At 37.0% G+C, this 21,247-nt stretch overlaps 1 protein-coding gene across 1 annotated transcript in view; it reads left to right on the top strand.

The window, feature by feature from the left end:
- Window positions 1-21,247, top strand: part of LOC126425550 (pancreatic triacylglycerol lipase-like) — a 239,764-nt gene that overhangs the window by 56,870 nt on the left and 161,647 nt on the right. The window contains exon 3 of the mRNA XM_050088316.1: window positions 18,169-18,378. Coding sequence (XP_049944273.1) covers window positions 18,373-18,378 — 6 coding nt within the window. The 5' untranslated portion in view covers window positions 18,169-18,372. The remainder of the gene's footprint in view (window positions 1-18,168; window positions 18,379-21,247) is intronic.

Genomic DNA, 21,247 nt, shown 5'->3' on the forward strand with positions numbered 1-21,247 from the left:
AAAAAGAAAGACACAGAAAATGCCAAAAAGAGTTGGTAATTTAATCATACCTTTAGATAAGCCCACTGTAAAGAACATTATTAAATATCTAGCAAAAAAGAAATAAGGTTCCAGATTAACAGAATATGAAGTATGGCTTTTATCATTACTACTGCATGCATTACCACATATGCCAACTACTGGTTCACTTGCTGGTGGATCTGCAGCCATCGCATATGCAATTACAAACAAGAAAAAAGCTTATAACAAATTGGAAGAACAAAACAGACACAATTTAGTAATGGAAAATAAAGACGATGGACATAGTCTGACGAATGCTTGAACCGGCGCTGGCTTCCAGAAAGTAAAAAAAAATGACAAAAATAATTGATTTCTACCCAAATCATTAAGAAATTTTGATATGAAAACTTGCTAAGGAATTAAGAATCAAATAATATTGCAGTGTATCCATGATTGATAAATTAATTGATAAACCAAAAAAAACTGAATCTAGAATAGTACAAGTAAATTTAGATACATCTGAACATGTTGATACTCAATGTATTTGTTACTATAAAAAATGTATTTGATTCAGTTGGTGGAAATATTCCTGAGGAACTGGTTAAATTTCTTGGTTCAAGTGAGTTCTATTATAATGAATAGCAGATTCAAATGTTTAATGAAGTAATTTGTGGTCATTTATATTTATTTGTTTTAAAACTGTCATCAGTTAATTGCAACTTTAACGATATTTCAAATTTAACAATTGGACATATTTGGAAATAAATTACATCAGCTTATAGAGGGTATGAATGTTGGAAAAAACTTAAATGAAACAGAAGCAAAAATAGATCAAAAACATAAAATATAAGAAAATAGTTTCATAAAGAATTATGAGGCTTTTTAAAGTAACTAAAGGATATATTGATTTTAAAGGTAGAAGTGTAGTAAATTTAAAAGGTTTTATAAATGGTTATGATGCAGTTAAAAACAGAATTTGGAAAAGGAATATGTTACAAAACCTGAATACTTAAGTTTTCTTACACAATTTCATAAGTAAGTCACATCACATGAAAACATTAATCAACTTAATAAAATTAATGTAGCTAATTACTTTACAAAAAAGGAAATATAGAAAGCTTTTTCATATTACTTCTCAAAGGCAAATGTAACACTGTATCTAAGTTAGTTTAGTAATCTTCAGAAAAGAATGTGTGATAAACATTAACTGAATTTTCGTTTTGGTAGGTGTGATGAAATATTGAAATATTCATTTGAATGCAAGAAAGAAAAACAAGAGAATTATTTTATTTGTGGGCAATAGACATGGTGATTTATCACCTACTGATTTTAAAATAGAGATAAAAAGACATTATGTTGATGGCTGGAAACTTTAATTCCAACTAGCACAATAACTATTAGTGGAAATGAAAACGAAAGATAAAATATTTATAACTGTAAATCAGTCTGTTAAAAGTGTACCTATTTCAGGTGAATTACTCATATTTGGTGAACTTATTTTAAATCAAATGATCAGTACAGAATGAAACAATAAGTTAAATCTTTTTAAATTTTTATTTATCTGGGTAAAGTGTAATAAATTGACTGAAACAGGTAACCTTCGCAGAGTAGCAGCTGAAAGTCGAAGACAGAGAACTGAAAGTCTTTGTACGATTTGTAAGAGTAAAAAGGGTAAATTCGTTGAAAAAAATTTGTAGGTGATGGTACACAGCCTTTAGATGATTTTAGCAATTGCTGTGTTAATATTCATGAGAAAATTATTAATGAAGTACATAAACATATGAGGAAAATATTTTAAAGCAGGACATCTTGTCTCTCTTTATATATACAATTTATAGCAAGCCCATTTAGTCGTAATGGATTATGGTATTCAAAAATAAATGTAAGTTATAAATTCGCACTCGATTTTTTTTTTCAAAATATGCTTGGACTTGACTGGTAAACAGGTATGAACATAGTTGAGTCTTTTGAAAAAACATTCAAGTCAAGAACACTGATAAATTTAGAAACAGATGACAGTAAAGAATTTTATAATAAAGACTTTCAAGAATTAATGAAAATATATAATATATATCACTGTTCAACTTTTACTAAATTAAAAGTGTCTAGTATAGAAAGATTTAACAGAGCATTTAAAGAAAACACGTGGAAGAAATTTGGCTTACAAGGAAATTATAAATGGATAGTCATGATTTAGAAATTAGTTGATGAATGTAATAACACAAAAGATATAACTGTAAAAATGAAACCAATAGAAGTTAATGACAAGAATTAAAAGCCAACTCCTGTCGTACATAATGAAAAATCGAAATTTTTTAAAGAGATGATACAGTTAGAATCAGTGAACTTAAAGGACTTTTTGGAAATGGACGCACTGCCAACTCGTTGATAGAAATTTGTAAAAAATGTAATAATTTCTGGGTATTTTTTGTCTTGAAGAAAAACCTTTGTATAGAGGAAAATCTCAATAAATGTATATGAATTCATTCTAGCCCAATCATGTACAAATTAAAAGATCTAAATGATGAAGAAGTAAAAGGAAATTTTTATGAGTGTGAATTACAGAAAACAAGATATCTGGATATATAACTTGTTGAAAAATTTTTGGAAAAGAAAGGAAATAAAGATAGGAAGAAATAAACTTGCTCGAAATAAAAGCTCACATGGAATTGATGGCATTTCCAGCGGGATAATATAAGTAATAGCCCTCCAAAGCTGGGTATTTTCCCAGATAGACTGAAGTAATCCATTGTTAAACCACTGCATAAAGAAGGGGATATGTTTGATGTCAGCAATTACTGCCCAATCTCTTTTCTGACTGCCTTATCCTAAATTCTTGAAAAAGTAATGTATTGTAGAGTAGCTTCACACCTTTGTAAAAATAAAGGTTTAACAAAATGTCAGTTTGGTTTCCTGAAAGGTTTTTCAATGGAAAATGCTATATATACTTTCACTAATGAAATATAAAATGCTCTGAGTAACCAGAAGTCACCTGTTGGGATTTTTGTGATCCCTAAAATAAATTATATTGATAATACATATCATAAAGTTGTAAATTATCTGATGATTTTATAAGAGAAATTCCAGATAAATTTAATTGGGAAAATATATCAAGAATAAAATATTTATCTGAAAACTTGTGTATATATCAGGAAGAAAAAATTAATCCAAATATTTAATTAGATTGGGTATATGTATATCACATAATCAAAAATTATGTGAACATTTTATAGGTGAACTTCGAGATAAATGGAGTTTGGAAGAAATATCAGATGGACAAAAACTGTCTAATGAATTTGTGGGCGAATTTCAAAACAAATTAAACTTGGATGGCAAGTCAGCTTTTCAAGTATCTGAATATTTTCTAACAGAATTTCAAAATAAATTAAACTGTGATGGTATATCAGCTGATGAAGTATTGTCCAAAGATTTTATGAAAGAATTTAAAAATAAATTTAATAGGGAATGTGTTTTAATTATTAAGAACTATCAGAATCATTCTTACAAGAAGTATTAAAACCTTATGAAGTAGTAGATTCGTCAGAATGAATTGAATGTTCAACATGCTTAAGTACCTACAATCGTCATTACATAAAAACAACTCTGATCATATTTTTCATAAGGAATGTGTTGATGAATGAATAAAAGGAAGAGTTGCTTGTCCAAAAATGCAGAAAACTTATTAAAATAGTGTAAACTCAGTCTTCATTTCAAGTTTATTAATTATATGTCTGTTTCAGACTTGATCGATTTATCCCCATTTTAAATTTAAGCAATGTATTTCCATTTTACTTTTCATTGCAGTAAAATCAATTACATAACCGAATAAATTTATCTTCATTTCAGGTTCATTAATTTTATCTTCGTTTTTTAAGTTTTATTTAGAGAATGTAATCCCAGTTGTGATGAAAATTCGTTACATCATCCTTCAGATTATTAATATAGTTATACCAATTCTTAATTCTTTGGTATAAATTTACTGAGTTAGGATTATAATTAAGTGTTACATTTCTGTATAATGAGGACATCTATCTTTAATTCTGTCTGTTTTTGTAATTTTTTTGTGCTGTAATGACATAATAATTATATTCGTAGTTTTCATCAAATAATTTTAAAAGAAAGAATGTTGGTCTCAAATTTTCATGAACTGTTTGAGGAACAACACGACATACTAAAGTAATTGTTTCTCTGGTTCTTTCTTGTATCACATCTAAAGCATTATTAATTATTTCAATTAAGTTCTCTGTATGTTTACCTTTGATTTTATTTAAATTTTCTGCTTATGTTGCCTCAGTTTTCATTTATATTCTCCGTTTTCCAATTGATGGTTAAACTTCTTCATAAATCCAATATTGAAAATTTTCCACAAAAATTTGGAACTCATAATTAAAGAACAGAAACTGGGTTCATTAGTAAATTTTGTTGAATTTAGCACATATTTGGGTAATGTTAATTTACCACTGTTGAAATATTCAGATGTTTTAAAATACTATTCTTCAATGTAGAGTTTTATGGCATCTCGAGTACAGGGATATACTAGAAGTTCAGGAACCTTATTACCATAAAAATATGTATTATTGTTCAAGAATAATAATTAACACTTGCTTATTATTATATGAGAGCTCGCTGTTTATGAGATCAATGACTGACCCAATTCAATGAAAAACTGTTTACTAGATTATTTATTTCTTTAATAAATATACATATAGATCAGATGAAGGCACAGGTTCATTAATAAATATCATTGACTCTTGGGTTTAGATTAATCTCACAATATTTTAAGTGTGTATGAATAATGATACTTCTACTACTATTGTCTGTGTTATCAATGTCTGCTGAAAATATTTATTCATATTTTTGTATGGTTTTGGTTACCTAAGTATTTATGGTGATACAAAACTGACCCAAGTGGGTGCTAATGCATTCACAGAAGCTTTAATGTTATTTGAATACACATACAATCTTGAAACAGCTGCTCAGTTAAGTGAAGAAACTTAAAATTTTATGACTGAACCTAGATTGATATAAAAGATTCATTTCAAGAAACACAAGATGTGAAAGATCAAAAAATTATATCTATGCATATATCATTAGTCACAGAAAAGTAAAGAAGATTCATTAGCACCATCATTTGATTGGAAAATGTATAAATCCTTTTTGTAATAATTGTAATCTAAAATTGACACATCTGAATTTTTACCAATGTATTTTCATAATCTCTTAGGTATGATCCACATCTGTTTGTAAAAGAACGTGGTTATGATAAAAAAGATGTAGACGTAAAAGCTAATAATGAAGATAGATACACCAGTTTTGGTATGAAGACATAAAATATGAAGATGAGATTTATCGACACATTTAGACTGATGGCTTCTTCACCTGACAAACTTTCATCAAATTTGAGAAGAGATGAAATGAAAAACATTAGATCACATTTTCCAGGAGATTTATTCAATCTAGTGAAAATAAAAGGTGTGTATCCATATGATTCTTGGCAGAAATTTGAAGAGACACAGCTAAAAGCAAAATAAGAATTTTACAGTAAACTGAACAACTGTGAAATAAGTGATGAAGATTATAAAAATGCAAAATTAGATGAGGAAAAATTTAATATCAAAAATCTTCGTGAATATCATGGTCTGTATCTTAAAACTGATTTGTTGTTATTGCCTTATGTGTTTGCAAATTTTAGAAAAACTTGCAGAAAAGCTTATGATTTGCAATGTTAAAAATGAATGAACGACTACTAGAATTATTACATGATTACAATATGATTCTTGTGATTGAAAAAGAATTTGAGGTGGTATATCACATTACTGTAAACTATATGTCAAACCATCTAATAAATATATGAAAGATTAATTATGTAAAGAAAGAAAGCAAGATGCAAACAATTTATATGGTTACAATATGAGAAAATATTTACCATATGGCGGATCTGAATACAATTCCTTTGATTCTAGAAAAATAAGTGCAATTTCTGACCCTTCTCGATTTGGTTAAATTTTTGAAGTTGATTTCAAGTTCTCAAAAGAAGCACATGATTTACATAAAAATTTTCCACACACTCCTGAAAATAAAATTGTACCAGGAATTAAAGAAAGTAAGTTAATGACTACTTTGAATGACAGACATAAATATGTTGTCCACTACAGATATATGAAACAGTATTTATCTCTATGAATGAAGGTGACAAAAATACACAGATTCATAAAATTTAAGCAGTCTGAAGTATATAGACCTCATTCCAGAAATGAGGATGATATTGAAGAATGATTTTGATAAAGATTTCTATGTACTTATGAATAATTCAGTCTTTGGGAAGACAATGGAAAGCACTAGAAATAGAGTGGATATACGAGGGCGGTTCAGAAAGTAACCTCCGATTGGTCACAGTGCGGGTTGTGGGGGGAGTAGCGACGCCATCTGTGCGTTCACGCACTCAACAGGTCAGTCGGCATCAAGCCGTGGTCGAGTGAACGTCGTACCTGCGCTAGTTTAGTTTTTGTGGCAGTTTGAAATGTGTGCTGCAATAGAAAACCCCTCCAAATGTGAAGTGCGTGCTGTCATAAGGTTTTTTACAGCCAAAGGATATTCTGCAGCAGCTATTCATCGTGAGCTTTGTACCGTGTACGGACCAAGAGTTATGAGTGAAGGAGTTGTCCGTGAATGGGTACGTTTATTTAAAAGTGGACGAGAAAACGTTCATGATGAAGAGAGGAGTGGTAGACCATCATTGGTGACTGACGAACTCGTTCAGACAGTTGATGCAAAAGTTCGTGAAAATCGACGTTTCTCAATGTCGGAGTTGTCTACTGGTTTTCCACAGATTTCTAAGACTCTCTTGTACGAGATAGTGACAGCAAGATTGGGTTACCGTAAGTTCTGTGCACGATGGGTGCCCAAAATTCTTACCGACCACCACAAAACTCAAAGAATGGCCTCTGCATTAGACTTTCTGTCACGTTATGAGGACGAAGGAGAACCATTGTTAAACAGAATCGTGACCGGTGACGAAACCTGGATTAAGTACGTGAACCCTGAGACAAAAGAACAATCAAAGATGTGGGCACATTCAAATTCGCCTACCAAACCAAGAAAAGCCTCGCAAGATTTTTCTGCCAGAAAACTGATGGCAACGGTGTTTTGGGATGCCAAAGGGGTGTTGTTGGTTGAATTCATTGAACGTGGTACGACCATTAATCAAGATGTGTACTGTGAAACAATAAAAAAGCTACGACGGGCTATACAGAACAAACGCCGTGGTATGCTGACTTCCGGTATCGTTTTTTTGCACGATAACGCCCGTCCTCACTCTGCTCGCAGAACAACGGCCCTTCTTGAGTCCTTCAAGTGGGACGTTATCAACCATCCACCTTACAGCCCAGACCTGGCGCCAAGTGATTATCACCTCTTCATGCATTTGAAGAAATGGCTCGGGTCACAGCGGTTTGATGACGACGAAGAGCTCAAAGATAAGGTCACAGGCTGGCTCCAGGCACAAGCGGGTGATTTTTATGCAGAAGGAATTTCAAAGCTTGTGAAGAGATACGATAAGTGCCTCAATCGCTATGGAGACTATGTAGAAAAATAGTGCAAAGATGTAGTTGTAAGATGTATATATTAAAATATTTTTATTTAACTTGGTGTATTTTTTTAAATCAACCGGAGGTTACTTTCTGAACGGCCCTCGTAGAATTAGTACCAGACAGATTAAACTGTGATAAATTAATAGCAAAGCCAAACTTTTAAGCAAGAATTATATTTAATGAATATCTGATTGCCATCGATAAATAAGACAAAAATCACATTTAATAAACCCACCTACATTGGTATGAGTATACTGAATTTATCAAAACAACTGATGTGTGATTTTCACTACAGAATAATGTAACCAAAATATGGAAAAGAAAATTGATTTGTGTTAGTACGATATGGACAGTTATAAATATAATTTGGAAACTGAAGATTTCAATAAGACATGAAATCAATGATTGGTTACTTTGATATGAGCGATTATCCAACAGATAATATTTATGGTGTTCCATCAGTAAACTAGAAAGTTTTAGGAAAAATGAAAGATGAATGTAATAGAAAAATAGTGGATGAATACTGTAGCTTGAGATGAAAAATGTTTGATTGTAAAGTTGGTGACAAAGTGGTTGAAAATTAAAATGGGTGAAGAAATGTGTTGTTAATAACAGAACAAACTTAGAAGATTACAAAGCTTGTTTGTTTAACAAAATACAGAATGATGAATTTGATTTGAAGTGAAAAACATGACATCTACACAGTGGAGGTAAACAAGAAAGCATTGAGTCATTATGATAATTGACAATTTGTTCTGGAAAATAGCACACATACATTGCCATATGGGCATCACACATTGTAAAACCACCAATAAAACATTTTCAACATAAATGAAAACATTTCTGTAACAGCTGAACAATGTTAAAAATACTGATTTGTTTAAAAAGATTAGTGAGCTACAAGTAACTGCTTTATACAATATTGTTGGTTTTAAAAATATTTACCTACCAGATATGGAGAAAATATATGTTTGGAACTTGATAATTGATATAAAATATTTTATCTGAAAGATATTTAAAATAATTAGTACTTGGGATCCTCAATTTTTTGGAGAGTGGAATATTAAATTGAAATGTAAAGGAATGAGGAAACTTAAAAATAATGATAATTAATTTCATGATTTGGAACTCACTCTGTGAAATTGTTTAAGAGTTTTATTTTTTCCTATTAAAATATTACAATCTTTAAATGGACAATAACAAACACCTAAATCAGTCTGGTGACCATCTGAATAAAAAGAATATTAATCAATATTATGTAGACCAACGTTGGATAGATTGATACTATGGTGTTTATAAGGAATTTAAAAATAAATACAAGAAAATAAAACTTATGTCTGAATGTGGTAGATTGGAAGGTAAAAGTATACTAAAAACATGACTATTCATAAAAAATCTAATGTCTGATAAAGAAGAAAGAATTAGGAAAATTTTGAGTAAGGAATAGAACATATAAAAACAGTTTTAATTTATTTTCTTATATCATTTTTCTCAGAAAAATTAAGTTTTTTCTTATGTTGGTCTTTTCAGAAAAAATCGAGTTTAATACAATTTTTGAATGAAAAAGTAGATTCAGGTGTGATTAAAATGTACAGTAGCAGTAAAATTCAGCAGGTTCTGGGTAAGGTTTCTTTAAAAGGGATATCAGAACCTGCCAAATTTTACTATTGGGAAAGTTTTATTTAAAATGGTGAGCCAGAACCTGCTGAATTTTACTACTGGTATGCTATATCATGATGCACTGTGATCTGCAGGAAGCCTGTGTTCTGAGAACCTCTGGGCATGGTTTGGTTCAGAGATAAGCTTTCCAACATGGGGTGAGAAGAGACCATCCAGCTCTCCTGTGCTTGGGAGCATGGCACTCGCAGCCTTCAAACTGGTGACAAACTAAATGAATTGTAACTGACTCTGCTAAGAAATAGTAGGAGCAGCTACCATTGGCTAACATAGATAATTTCTGGAGTAAGAGAACAGAATTCGCTTATGCATAGATGGAGAAGGCCTTTTGGCTGAGATGGGTAAAATATTCCAGAGGTAAAATAGTCTCCCATTCGGATCTCCGGGCGGGGACTACTCAGGAGGACGTCGTTATCAGGAGAAAGAAAACTGTCGTTCTACAGATCGGAGCATGGAATGACTGATCCCTTAATCGACCAGGTAGGTTAGAAAATTTAAAAAGAGAAATGGATAGGATAAAGTTAGATATAATAAGAATTAGTGAAGTTCGCTGGCAGGAGGAACAAGACTTCTGGTCAGGCGAATACAGGGTTATAAATACAAAATCAAATAGGGGTAATGCAGGAGTAGGTTTAATAATGAATAAAACAATAGGAGTGCAGGTAAGCTACTACAAACAGCATAGTAAACGCATTATTGTGGCCAAGATATCCACGAAGCCCACATCAACTACAGTAGTACAAGTTTATATGCCAACTAGCTCTACAGATAACGAAGAAACTGAAGAAATGTATGATGAGATAAAAGAAATTATTCAGATATTGAAGGGAGACGAAAATTTAACAGTCATGGGTGACGGGAATTCGGTAGTAGGAAAAGGGAGAGAAGTAAACATAGTAGGTGAATATAGATTGGGGCTAAGAAATGAAAGAGGAAGCCGCCTGATAGAATTTTGCACAGAGCACAACTTAATCATAGCTAACACTAGGCTCAAGAATCATAAAAGAAGGTTGTATACATGGAAGAAGCCTGGAATACTGACAGGCTTCAGATAGATTACATAATGGTAAGACAGGGATTTAGGAACCAGGTTTTAAATTGTAAGACGTTTACAGGGGCAGATGTGGACCCTGATCACAATGTATTGGTTATGAACTGTAAATTAAAACTGAAGAAACTGGTAAAAGGTGGGAATTTAAGGAGATGGGGCCTGGATAAACTGAAAGAACCAGAGGATGTACAGAGTTTCAGGGAGAGCATAAGGGAACAATTGACAGGAATGGGGGAGAGAAATACAGTAGAAGAAGAATGTGTAGCTTTGAGAGATGAAGTAGTGAAGGCAGCAGAGGATCAAGTAGGTAAAAAAACGAGGGCTAGTATAAATCCTTGGGTAACAGAAGAAATACTGAATTAAATTGATGAAAGGAGAAAATATAAAAATGCAGTAAATGAAGCAGGCAAAAAGGAATACAAACGTCTCAAAAATGAGATCGACAGGAAGTGCAAAATGGGTAAGCAGGGATGGCTGGAGGACAAATGTAAGGATGTAAAGGCTTATCTCACAAGGGGTAAGATAGATACTGCCAACAGGAAAATTAAAGAGACCTTTGGAGAAAAAAAGAACCACTTATATGAATATCAAGAGCTCAGATGGAAACCCAGTTCTAAGCAAAGAAGGGAAAGTAGAAAGGTGGAGGGAGTATATAGAGGGTCTATACAAGGGCAGTGTACATGAGGACAATATTATGGAAATGGAAGAGGATGTAAATGAAGATGAAATGGGAGATACGATACTGCATGAAGAGTTTGACAGAGCACTGAAAGACCTGAGTCGAAACAAGGCCCTGGGAGTAGACAACATTCCATTAGAACTGCTGACGGCCTTGGGAGAGCCAGTCCTGACAAAACTCTACCATCTGGTGAGCAAGATGTATGAGACAGATGAAATACCCTCAGACTTCAAGAAGAATATAATAATTCCAATCCCAAAGAGAGCGGGTGCTGTCAGATGTGAAAATTACCGAACAATCAGATTAATAAGTCATGGATGCAAAATACTAACGCGAATTCTCTACAAACGAATGGAAAAACTGGTAGAAGCCTACCTCGGGGAAGATCAGTTCCGATTCCATAGAAATGTTGAAACACGGGAGGCAATATTGAACCTATGACTTATCTTAGAAGCTAGATTAAGGGAAGGCGAACCTACGTTTATAGCATTTGTAGATTTAGAGAAAGCTTTTGACAATGTTGACTGGAATACTCTCTTTCAAATTCTAAAGGTGGTAGCGGTAAAATACAGGGAGCGAAAGGCTATTTACAATTTGTACAGAAACCAGATGACAGTTATAAGAGTCGAGGGGCATGAAGGAGAATCAGTGGTTGGGAAGGGAGTGAGACAGGGTTGTAGCCTATCCCCAGTATTATTCAATCTGTATATTGAGCAAGCAGTGAAAGAAACAAAAGAAAAATTCGGAGTAGATATTAAAATCCATGGAGAAGAGATAAAAACTTTGAGGGGCGCCGATGATATTGTAATTCTCTCAGAGACAGCAAAGAACTTGGGAGAGCAGTTGAGCGGAATGGACAGTGTCATGAATGGAGGGTATAAGATGAACATCAACAAAAGCAAAACGAGGATAATGGAATGTAGTCGAATTAAGTCAGGTGATGCTGAGGGAATTAGATTGGGAAATGAGACACTTAAAGTAGTAAAGGAGTTTTGCTATTTGGGGAGCAAAATAACTGATGATTGTCGAAATAGAGAGGATATCAAATGTAGACTGGCAATGGCAAGGAAAGCGTTTCTGAACAAGAGAAATTTGTTAACATTGAGTATAGATTTAAGTGTCAGGAAGTCGTTTCTGAAAGTATTTGTATGGTGCGTAGCCATGTATGGAAGTGAAACATGGACGATAACTAGTTTGGACAAGAAGAGAATAGAAGCTTTTGAAATGTGGTGCTACAGAAGAATGCTGAAGATTAGGTGGGTAGATTACATAACTAATGAGGAGGTATTGAATAGGATTGGGGAGAAGAGAAGTTTGTGGCACAACTTGACTAGAAGGAGGGATTGGGTGGTACGACATGCTCTGAGGCATCAAGGGATCACCAATTTAGTATTGGAGGGCAGCGTGGAGGGTAAAAATCGTAGAGGGAGACCAAGAGATGACTACACTAAACAGATTGAGAAGGATGTAGGTTGCAGTAGATACTGGGAGATGAAGAAGCTTGCACAGGATAGAGTAGCATGGAGAGCTGCATGAAACCAGTCGCAGGACTGATGACCACAACAACAACAACAACGAGAGATAGTACAGATGGTGGGAGCCTAGAGGTTGCCTGTTTCTGAACTCCAGCCCTAAAAACGCCCACCTTTGGTAAATTACATTAAAACTGATTGTAGAAGGGAGTCTGCTGTTTTATTAGAATGTATTTTGTTGTTGGCAATAATTGTCACTGGTAATCAAAGTAATGCACAAGGCTCACACAAATAAAGAATAAAAATTCTGTTTCTTGCTGGAACAACTTTGATCTGAGACTTGACAGGGGATGCTTCAGCAGAGAATGGGATCTGTATCCTGGGCTCTGAGAGACCGCAGCTTTCAATGCAGGTCAAATGAGTGAGAGTTCTACATCACTACAGGAGCCATTCTCAGGCATCGGTAACGCTAAGTATGGTGAGCAACAGCAGTGATCGCAAACTGAACAGTAGGAGGTAAGCGAAGACTTCAGATTGATTTATGCATTCAGTCAATATGGTAGGTGAATGTGTGATTCTTTTGGAGTTTTTTCCTTCCTTACTGATTAACAGTTGGCAAATAGGCAACCAGTATGCAGCTTCCAGAAAGTTAGCTGTCTCACCAAATTCACCTGAGAATCATTATCCAATCTTTTCCAAGGTGCAGATATTTTAATTCACTTGTAACTAATATTAATATTTCATTAACGTAATTGTCCTCTATTATTTGTGAACTTTGTGCTCAATTTGAAGTCTACAGGGAATTAAAATAAATAGGCCTTTATAGTTACCACTCTTTTGGTCAGTAGGCTTGTTTATTAATTCTGTATCTTTATCATCACTGTGAGTTACAGCATTCATGTTTCATGTATTTTAGGGCCATCCCTGCTTAATTAATTGTGCACCATCTGTAACTGTGTTCATGGAATCTCATGGGGAGTAATCTGTTTATTGGTAAGCTCACCTGGTTCAAGTCAGTCTCACATTCACAGGGTTATGTCGATTGCTCTGCGATAATCTCAGAACCCACCCACTTCCTTTATACTACCCTCCCAGAGATTCGAATGGAAGACATTTCCCATTGGCGGTAGCACAGTGATACTTCTTCAACTGCAGGCCACAATTCCTCTTGAGTACATATTAGGCATATTTACTACAGTAGTTTTCATGGCTTGTATCATCATGGCGTTGATCATTGTTGATTCTTCCACCTTTAGAGGCAGTTTCACACTACAAGAGCAAATGGGTGCCCTGAATCTCTATCCACTGCTCCACTTCCCTTGATAAGGACTCTGGCGGAATGAAGTTCACTCATAATGGAAGCGTTCAGCCAGCACTGCTGATGATTTTTATTCAAAATCTAAGTAGATGCCAATAATATTTGTAATTTTTATGTAACACATGTTGCTACTCCTAATAACTGTTCATAAAACTGCACTGAAATGGCTGACATCTCGTTTTCATTATCAACCAACACATCAAGCTTCAATTCCTTCTCTTTAGTTTCCACAATAAGTATTAACACTTCCTGAGTCACTAACTCTTCTTCGCCAAGAAAATTTAATTATGGCCTATTGGAACTACTATCCAGTAAAGATTATGCAGCTTTGTTAGATCATTCAAGATGCCCATTCCATGCTAAGCCCCATTCGAAACTTCCATAAGATCAAACGTACTTCTCAATACCTCAAAACCCACCTAACTGGTCGATTTTTTAAAATTACGCATATGCGTCGGCGTTGGACTCAGGTCAAGCTGGAACGAATCTTTGTGGTAAAAAAAACTGTCATCGTCGGTACTTAGCCGGTAAGAAGAGAAGAAATGTTGGCGTATGTTCATGATCACGATACTCTACGACGAAGTCACTGGATGAGTTTTAAACTGCTCTGTGTTTTGGAAAGAGCGACATTTTGCTTTCGGAGAATATGGCTGATTCCTAGACAACGTTAATCTGTATTAGCCTTTAATGCCTATCATTAGAGGTAAAAGAGAAATGAAGACTGCCTGTATGGCGTTTTACCTTCTCGCTTTCCTTATCATCTGTAATAACACAAAAATTACCCTGTATATAGCACATTATAGTCACATATACTAGACATTTACTAAGATATCCGACATGCAACCTGCCTGTGTGGTGTCAAAAAGATATGAACCACTCTATGAACATACGAGTTAATCTGTTCGATCCCTCGAATACCTCCCCCTCCCCCCACATGCTCCAAGACGATCTCCACATTTCAAAGGACCTCGCTCCCGGTGAATTCACACGATCTTGTTCACTCCTGTGAAATAGATTTAATTTTATCTACCATTAAGTGACTGTCTTCGATATCGTTACGCGGCACTATCGTCATTTTTTCTCTACCTGCCAAGAGAAATAGTAAAAATAAAAGCATAAAATTTCTTCCAGTTTCCAATTTCTTCTTGAGGGCGTCGTATGTCTGGAGATTGCCCGAAAGGCTGCAATAAAATACAACATACATGATCCACTTCTCATTGGTAAGGTCAACCTATAAAATGCACCGGGTGTGAAAATAACAGCTGCAAGTAACTCTTTTAAGTATAGAAATGTATTTCGATTCTGAACAAAGAGATCTTGTGTTTTCATTTCCTCTCATTACTCGATTATTTTGATAACGGTATGTAGCGGTTTACTTTTTTTTTTAATCTTATGGGACTTAACTGCTAAGGTCATCAGTCCTTACGCTTACACACTACTTAACCTAAATTATCCTAAGGACAAACACACACACCTATGCCCGAGGGAGGACTCGAACCTTCGCCGGGACAAGCCGCGCAGTAGCGGTTTACTCGTATTTGGGTAGAAATAGAACTGTTTTGCCATAATCCCACGATGGAGATGAAAAAGAATAACTATCTCCTATTTCTGGACGTTCCTGGACGCTTCTACTCGTCATCACCAACTTTGTCCTTGTTTATGGTACATGCAGGGCTTGGACAGAAGTGTAGTGAGAGAAGTGGGAGCTCCAAATGGCCAAGCGTTTAGAAAAAAAAACAGCATTTTTGGCATGGGTCGAGGGAGACAAAAGCCATTTTTGTCGTCAAGTAAAGAATTTGACCAAAAAGATTAAAAACTACTCTTATCTCATCCAACTATTTAAAAAGACATCACGATCAGAAAAGATTGCATCAAGTTGTGTAAAGAAATCTTATAATGGCCTTGATATAAATCCTATGTGGGTGGCTAGCCTCTCATACAATTTATTCATTAAATTAATTAATCAAAGTTCTCGTCCAGAGATGATGATGGGACAGGTTTCTAATAAATTCTTTCTGATGAATTTGTAGAAGGAACACTCATATATATTAACATAAACCTAATGTGTAAACAGTTCTTACTTGATAGAAGTGGTTGCAAGAACTAGTACAAACGACAAAGTACGGAATCTAGTGTGAATCTCTACTACGAAAAGGGGAAGCAAAGAGAACACGAAAATGTACAATATCGATAAACAAGTGGCTAACCGGATGCTGTATCATGATATCACCTAAGGGGGGAAAGTGATTCTAAGGTTGCTGGGAAACCTCGTTTCGAATTTTGAGGGCTGAAAAATCAACTAAAACCCTACAGGTTGGACCTGCGTATATTCTCGACAGTACGGAGAAAGGTGGGGTGTTGATGATGACTGCTACTCGAAGTCGACTCTGCTGCACGGAGATGGGCTTCGGCTTGGAGACTGGTCAAAGGGTGAGCTCCAGAAAAAGCTAAGTGTCTTTAGGTGGGCTGGACAAGTGAAACCGTGAATGAAATTACTCTGCGGCAAAGACATGACCGAGTCCTATGGCGGCCAGAGAGTGACCGCTCCACTGTGGCAGAACTCAGCCATTCGTCGTCAATAAACGAAACTTTCATCAGTTATTGCCCTATAACAAATTCGCCCAGATGTTCAATATCGCACTCCATCAACCTAGGCGTCAAGACCATTCCTTTTCCCCAATTCGCAACGTTGTATACAAACGTTTTCTAGCGTAGCAGTCAAGCAGCCAATCATAGACTCCGACAGGACTTCGTGAGGGAAGCTTTCTGGCGACGGATACCAATGGAATGTGATAATTGGGATGAGACATGTCGCGCCACTCTGCTGGATACCCCAAACTACCACAGCTGTGACGCTGAGCTGACGTCCTCCTGCCCAAAACATGAGGCTTTCATGTGAAAGTTACCCCCAGCCATTGTAAAAATAACAAACGCCCATCGCTCTGGCCGCTGAGACCCGCCATGAAAAGAGAAAACCACCAACCATAGGTCGGGACTCTGTCTGCAATTCCATGTGACCAGATGTCCCATACCTCTTTCTACTGTGGACGGTTGGCCTCCTCAGAGTCCAAAAATTAAGACTTGTCTCCTACATGAACAGAATTATGATATGAATGTATCCTACTCCCGATCATGTACATGCCAGTACATAGCATTCGATTAACTGCTTTGCACGACAGTGTAGTACTGTAGTGAAATGACATTATTTTGCACACTGGACTCGCATTAGGAAGGACGACGATTCAAATCCGTGTCCAGCCACACTGATTAGGTTTTCCGTGAGTTCCCTAAATCGCTCCAGGCATTGGGATGGCTCCTTTGCAAACGCACGATCGATTTCCTTCCCCATCCTTGAATTACTTCAACTTTTTCTGCATGTCTGATGAACTTGATGTCGACGAGACGTTAGATCCTAATCTTCCTTTCCCGTTCTTAATATGCTAGTATTACGGAAACGTCGCGTGAATTCAAATAGGATTCCTAGGAGAGAAGAAGACGTTCTTTTCTCGAAACACTGTTAGGAAAGTTTGGAGAACTGGCACTTGTCACAGACTACAAAACGATCCTACTGTCACTAAGAGACGTATCCTGCAAGGACTCCGAAGACGCGAGCAGTCAAGATTTCGTACGGGAGCTTATTGACAGATTCTTTTTCCTAGCTCCATTTGCGAGTGGGACAGGGAAGGTACTGACTGACAGTGGTATAAGAGCCCAGTGATATGAACCGTGAATGTAAGTGTAGATACTTGGATGCTCTCATGGCACTTTACAACAAGAAGGCACAGAGTTCGCGAAATACTCGATGAAGAGAGCTTAGCAGTGGAGTCACAAAATAAAAATGAGCCGTGTTTAACGTGCGTCGACAACGCGGTATTTAGAGTCGGGGCACAAGCCCATGTTACAGAAGGATGAGGAAGGAATTCATCCGTGCCCTTTGAAAATAATTATTTCGCAGTTTGCCTGAAGTATCTGTATCTTCCGACATGCATGCATGTCCGAAGAAAAGTTAGACACTGTCAAATACAGACACTGCACTGAAGTACACTGATGGAAAAAAACCGCAACTAAATAAATCTCTCGCTGTGCGAGAATCACATAACAGCTCTAACACTGTGGGTAGCAGGCACAGCGACGTGTGTTAGGTTGTGTCTGCCCGTGAAGCGTGCTCGGATGATGTGGTTAACACGACCGCCCGCGTAAAGCGGGTAGAGCGTATTCGAGTCCCGATACGGCACAGATTTTCATTTGTTTCCAATAAAATGTGCCGTATTCGCAGTTATACATTTCATGAAATGTAAAGTCCCTGTTGTGCTGATTCATCTTGTGCAGTTGGCTGAAATGATGGAAGTTTGAAGCAAGTACGTTGGTCGTTCAATACACAGGGTGTCCGAGTCTGGCCGCTACTACTGAATCCGCCTGCAGAAAGAAACGGCGCAACGGCCGCTCCCACTACGACGGCCAAGACAGAGGAGAAGTCCAAGCTGGAGATTAACTGGGCATCGCCAGAGGCGCTGTACGAGAACGTGGACGGCTCGCTGCCCACCAGGATAATCGTGCACGGCTGGAGGGGCGCCCTCTCCACCTGGATGAAGGTGAGCGACCACGATCGCTGTTTGTGTGGCCATCTGCTTCTACCTGGTTTCTTGCCGCCCTCTGAGTCTTCCTATCCTTGTAATACACCCGTTCTTTTGCGCTCTGTATTGGTTCCCGGGTACCACCTTCACTTGAGAAACAGCCATTTATAGACCTCACTGAATATTAAGACTACACTACTGCTTTCATAATGAGCCTTTCACTCAGCAGCAGAGTGTGCCTGTTTTAAAACTTAGGCAGAATATAACAGTCTACCGTAATTTTACTGTCGTTCCCTCGTAGCCTTATCCTTCTTTGAACATTTCAAATTATGTGCTCACACTGTTAAGTGCAACTCGGTATTTGCGCCGCGGTTTTAGTTTAGTCGCCGATTACGTTGCAATAGTCTTTAGTGTGCAGAGAGGGTCCGTGTATACGTCGTGCAGATGCAAAGCTGCAGAGTTCAAGCACCACGACATTACTATTAGATGAAACTATGGTTTGAACGTTGCTATAACAGTGTAAAAGAGCGTGATGACGGCCTATCTTAAGAGCATTATGAAACTCAGTGTCATAACCATAATACACTACTGGTCATTAAAATTGCTACACCAAGAAGAAATGCAGATGATAAACGGGTATTCATTGGACAAATATATTATACTTGAACTGCCATTTGATTACATTTTCACGCGATTTGGGTGCATATATCCTGAGAAATCAGTACCCAGAACAACCACCTCTGGCCGTAATAACGGCCTTGATACGCCTGGGCTTTGAGTCAAACAGAGCTTGGATGGCGTGTACAGGTACAGCCGCCCTTGCAACTTCAACACGGTACCACAGTTCATCAAGAATAGTGACTGGCGTATTGTGACGAGCCAGTTGCTCGGCCACCATTGACAAGACGTTTTCAATTGGTGAGAGATCTGGAGAATGTGCTGGCCAGGGCGGCAGTGGAACATTCTCTGTATCCAGAAAGGCCCATACAGGACCTGTAACATACGGTCGTGCATTATCCTGCTGAAATATAGGGTTTCGCAGCGATCGAATGAAGTGTAGAGCCACGGGTCGTAACACATCTGAAATGTAACGTCCACTGTTCAAAGTGCCTCAATGCTAACAAGAGGTGACCGAGACGTGTAACCAATGGCACCCCATACCATCACTCCGGATGATACGCCAGTATGGCGATGACGAATACACGCTTCCAATGTGCGTTCACCGCGATGTCACCAAACACGGATGCGAGCATCATGATGCTATAAACAGAACCTGGCTTCTTCCGAAAAAATGACGTTTTGCCATTCGTGTACCCAGGTTCGTCGTTGAGTACACCACCGCAGGCGCTCCTGTTTGTGATGCAGCGTCAAGGGTAACCTTTATCAAAGTCGGAAACGTGATGATACGCATTTCTCCTCTTTACACGAGGCATCACAACAACGTTTCACCAGGCAACACCGGTCAGTTGCTGTTTGTGTATGAGAAATCGGCTGGAAACTTTCCTCATGTCAGCACTTTGTAGGTGTTGCCACCGACGCCAACGTTGTGGGAATGCTCTGAAAAGCTGATCATTTGCATATCACAGCATCTTCTTCCTGTCGGTTAAATTTCGCATCAATAGCACGTCATCTCCTTGGTGTGGCAATTTTAATGGCCAGTAGTGTATTTTCTCTATGCGTGGGTAGAATTACGTTACGGCTGCATTATGGCTGCGTAATGGCTACAGTATAGCTACACGTTATAAACTACTGTAAGAGTTTTACATAACACTTATGAAATGCATTGCTTGTGTTTTTTATTGTAAACTTTCTCAACATCTCTTTTAATAACTACGCAGAACCACGTCTGTAATGGATGTAAAATTAGATCTACATTCTCAAAGCAGTTGAACAGATCGCGCTTTGTCTCCATAATAAACGGACCAACGTAACTCGCGTCCACTGTTCAATCAACCAACATCCTTCGAAGTGTCGTTTCAAGCATACATATATCACGCATTGTCATTTGACGGCAAGAAGGATTGTCCGCACTGGTAATTACCCTCCGAATAGGAGTACACTCACAGCGGTTGTCCGTGACTAACGACACCGACTGATGACCGCTATCTAGAACTTATGATTTGTACGCAGTCTAAAGAGAATTCAGTACAACTGCGCGCTGCCTTTTAGAAGCCTACCATGAAACATGGTTGATTTCCTCTCAGTTTGTTACGGTTTACCAATTTGAGACTAATAAAAATAAAACTAGCCTTGCACAAACCTCCTCGGATGCTTCGTTCTGGCAGTTTAAATCCATCATTTTACACTAAGAGGCAGGACCAGCCAAACACTCAAAAGGAACCCTTTGGGTCCGAGGTCGCAGGCTCAGGCTTTAGTAGGGGTCATCTGAAAGTTTTGTTATAACAGTTATGACAGGAAAAATATTAGCTGCTAATGACTCACGATGTGCGTCAGTAGGGCGACGAAAAATGTGTCCGGAAGGTGCAGAGATTAACCATCTATGTATTACACTTAGCAAAATGTAAATCGTCAACATTCAAGAAATGTTCAAATCAAACCATTAACTTGCACCCTGAACACCGAATGAAAAAGGACGCGCCACAGTGATGAGAAATGTTCGCACCATCAAGATCGTAGGCGGAGCCCTTGGGAGTTACAAACAGTGCAGGATGTTCAGTTAGGTATACACACTTAAAGAGTGCATGTAGAATGATATTGGTGTACGGGGGTGATGGGAACTCATGGAATGTGATGGCATGCAACCGAATGCGAAACTGGATATTCTGTGAGGTGTGGATGCAGAATTTTATAGCCACAGAAGAAACATACAGAGGCTGAATTTGTCCAATGGTCCAGATGGTATGAACTGCAATGTTACACGCTTTTG

This window comes from Schistocerca serialis, chromosome 1 (assembly GCF_023864345.2).
Source record: "Schistocerca serialis cubense isolate TAMUIC-IGC-003099 chromosome 1, iqSchSeri2.2, whole genome shotgun sequence".
Classification (NCBI taxonomy): domain Eukaryota; kingdom Metazoa; phylum Arthropoda; class Insecta; order Orthoptera; family Acrididae; genus Schistocerca; species Schistocerca serialis.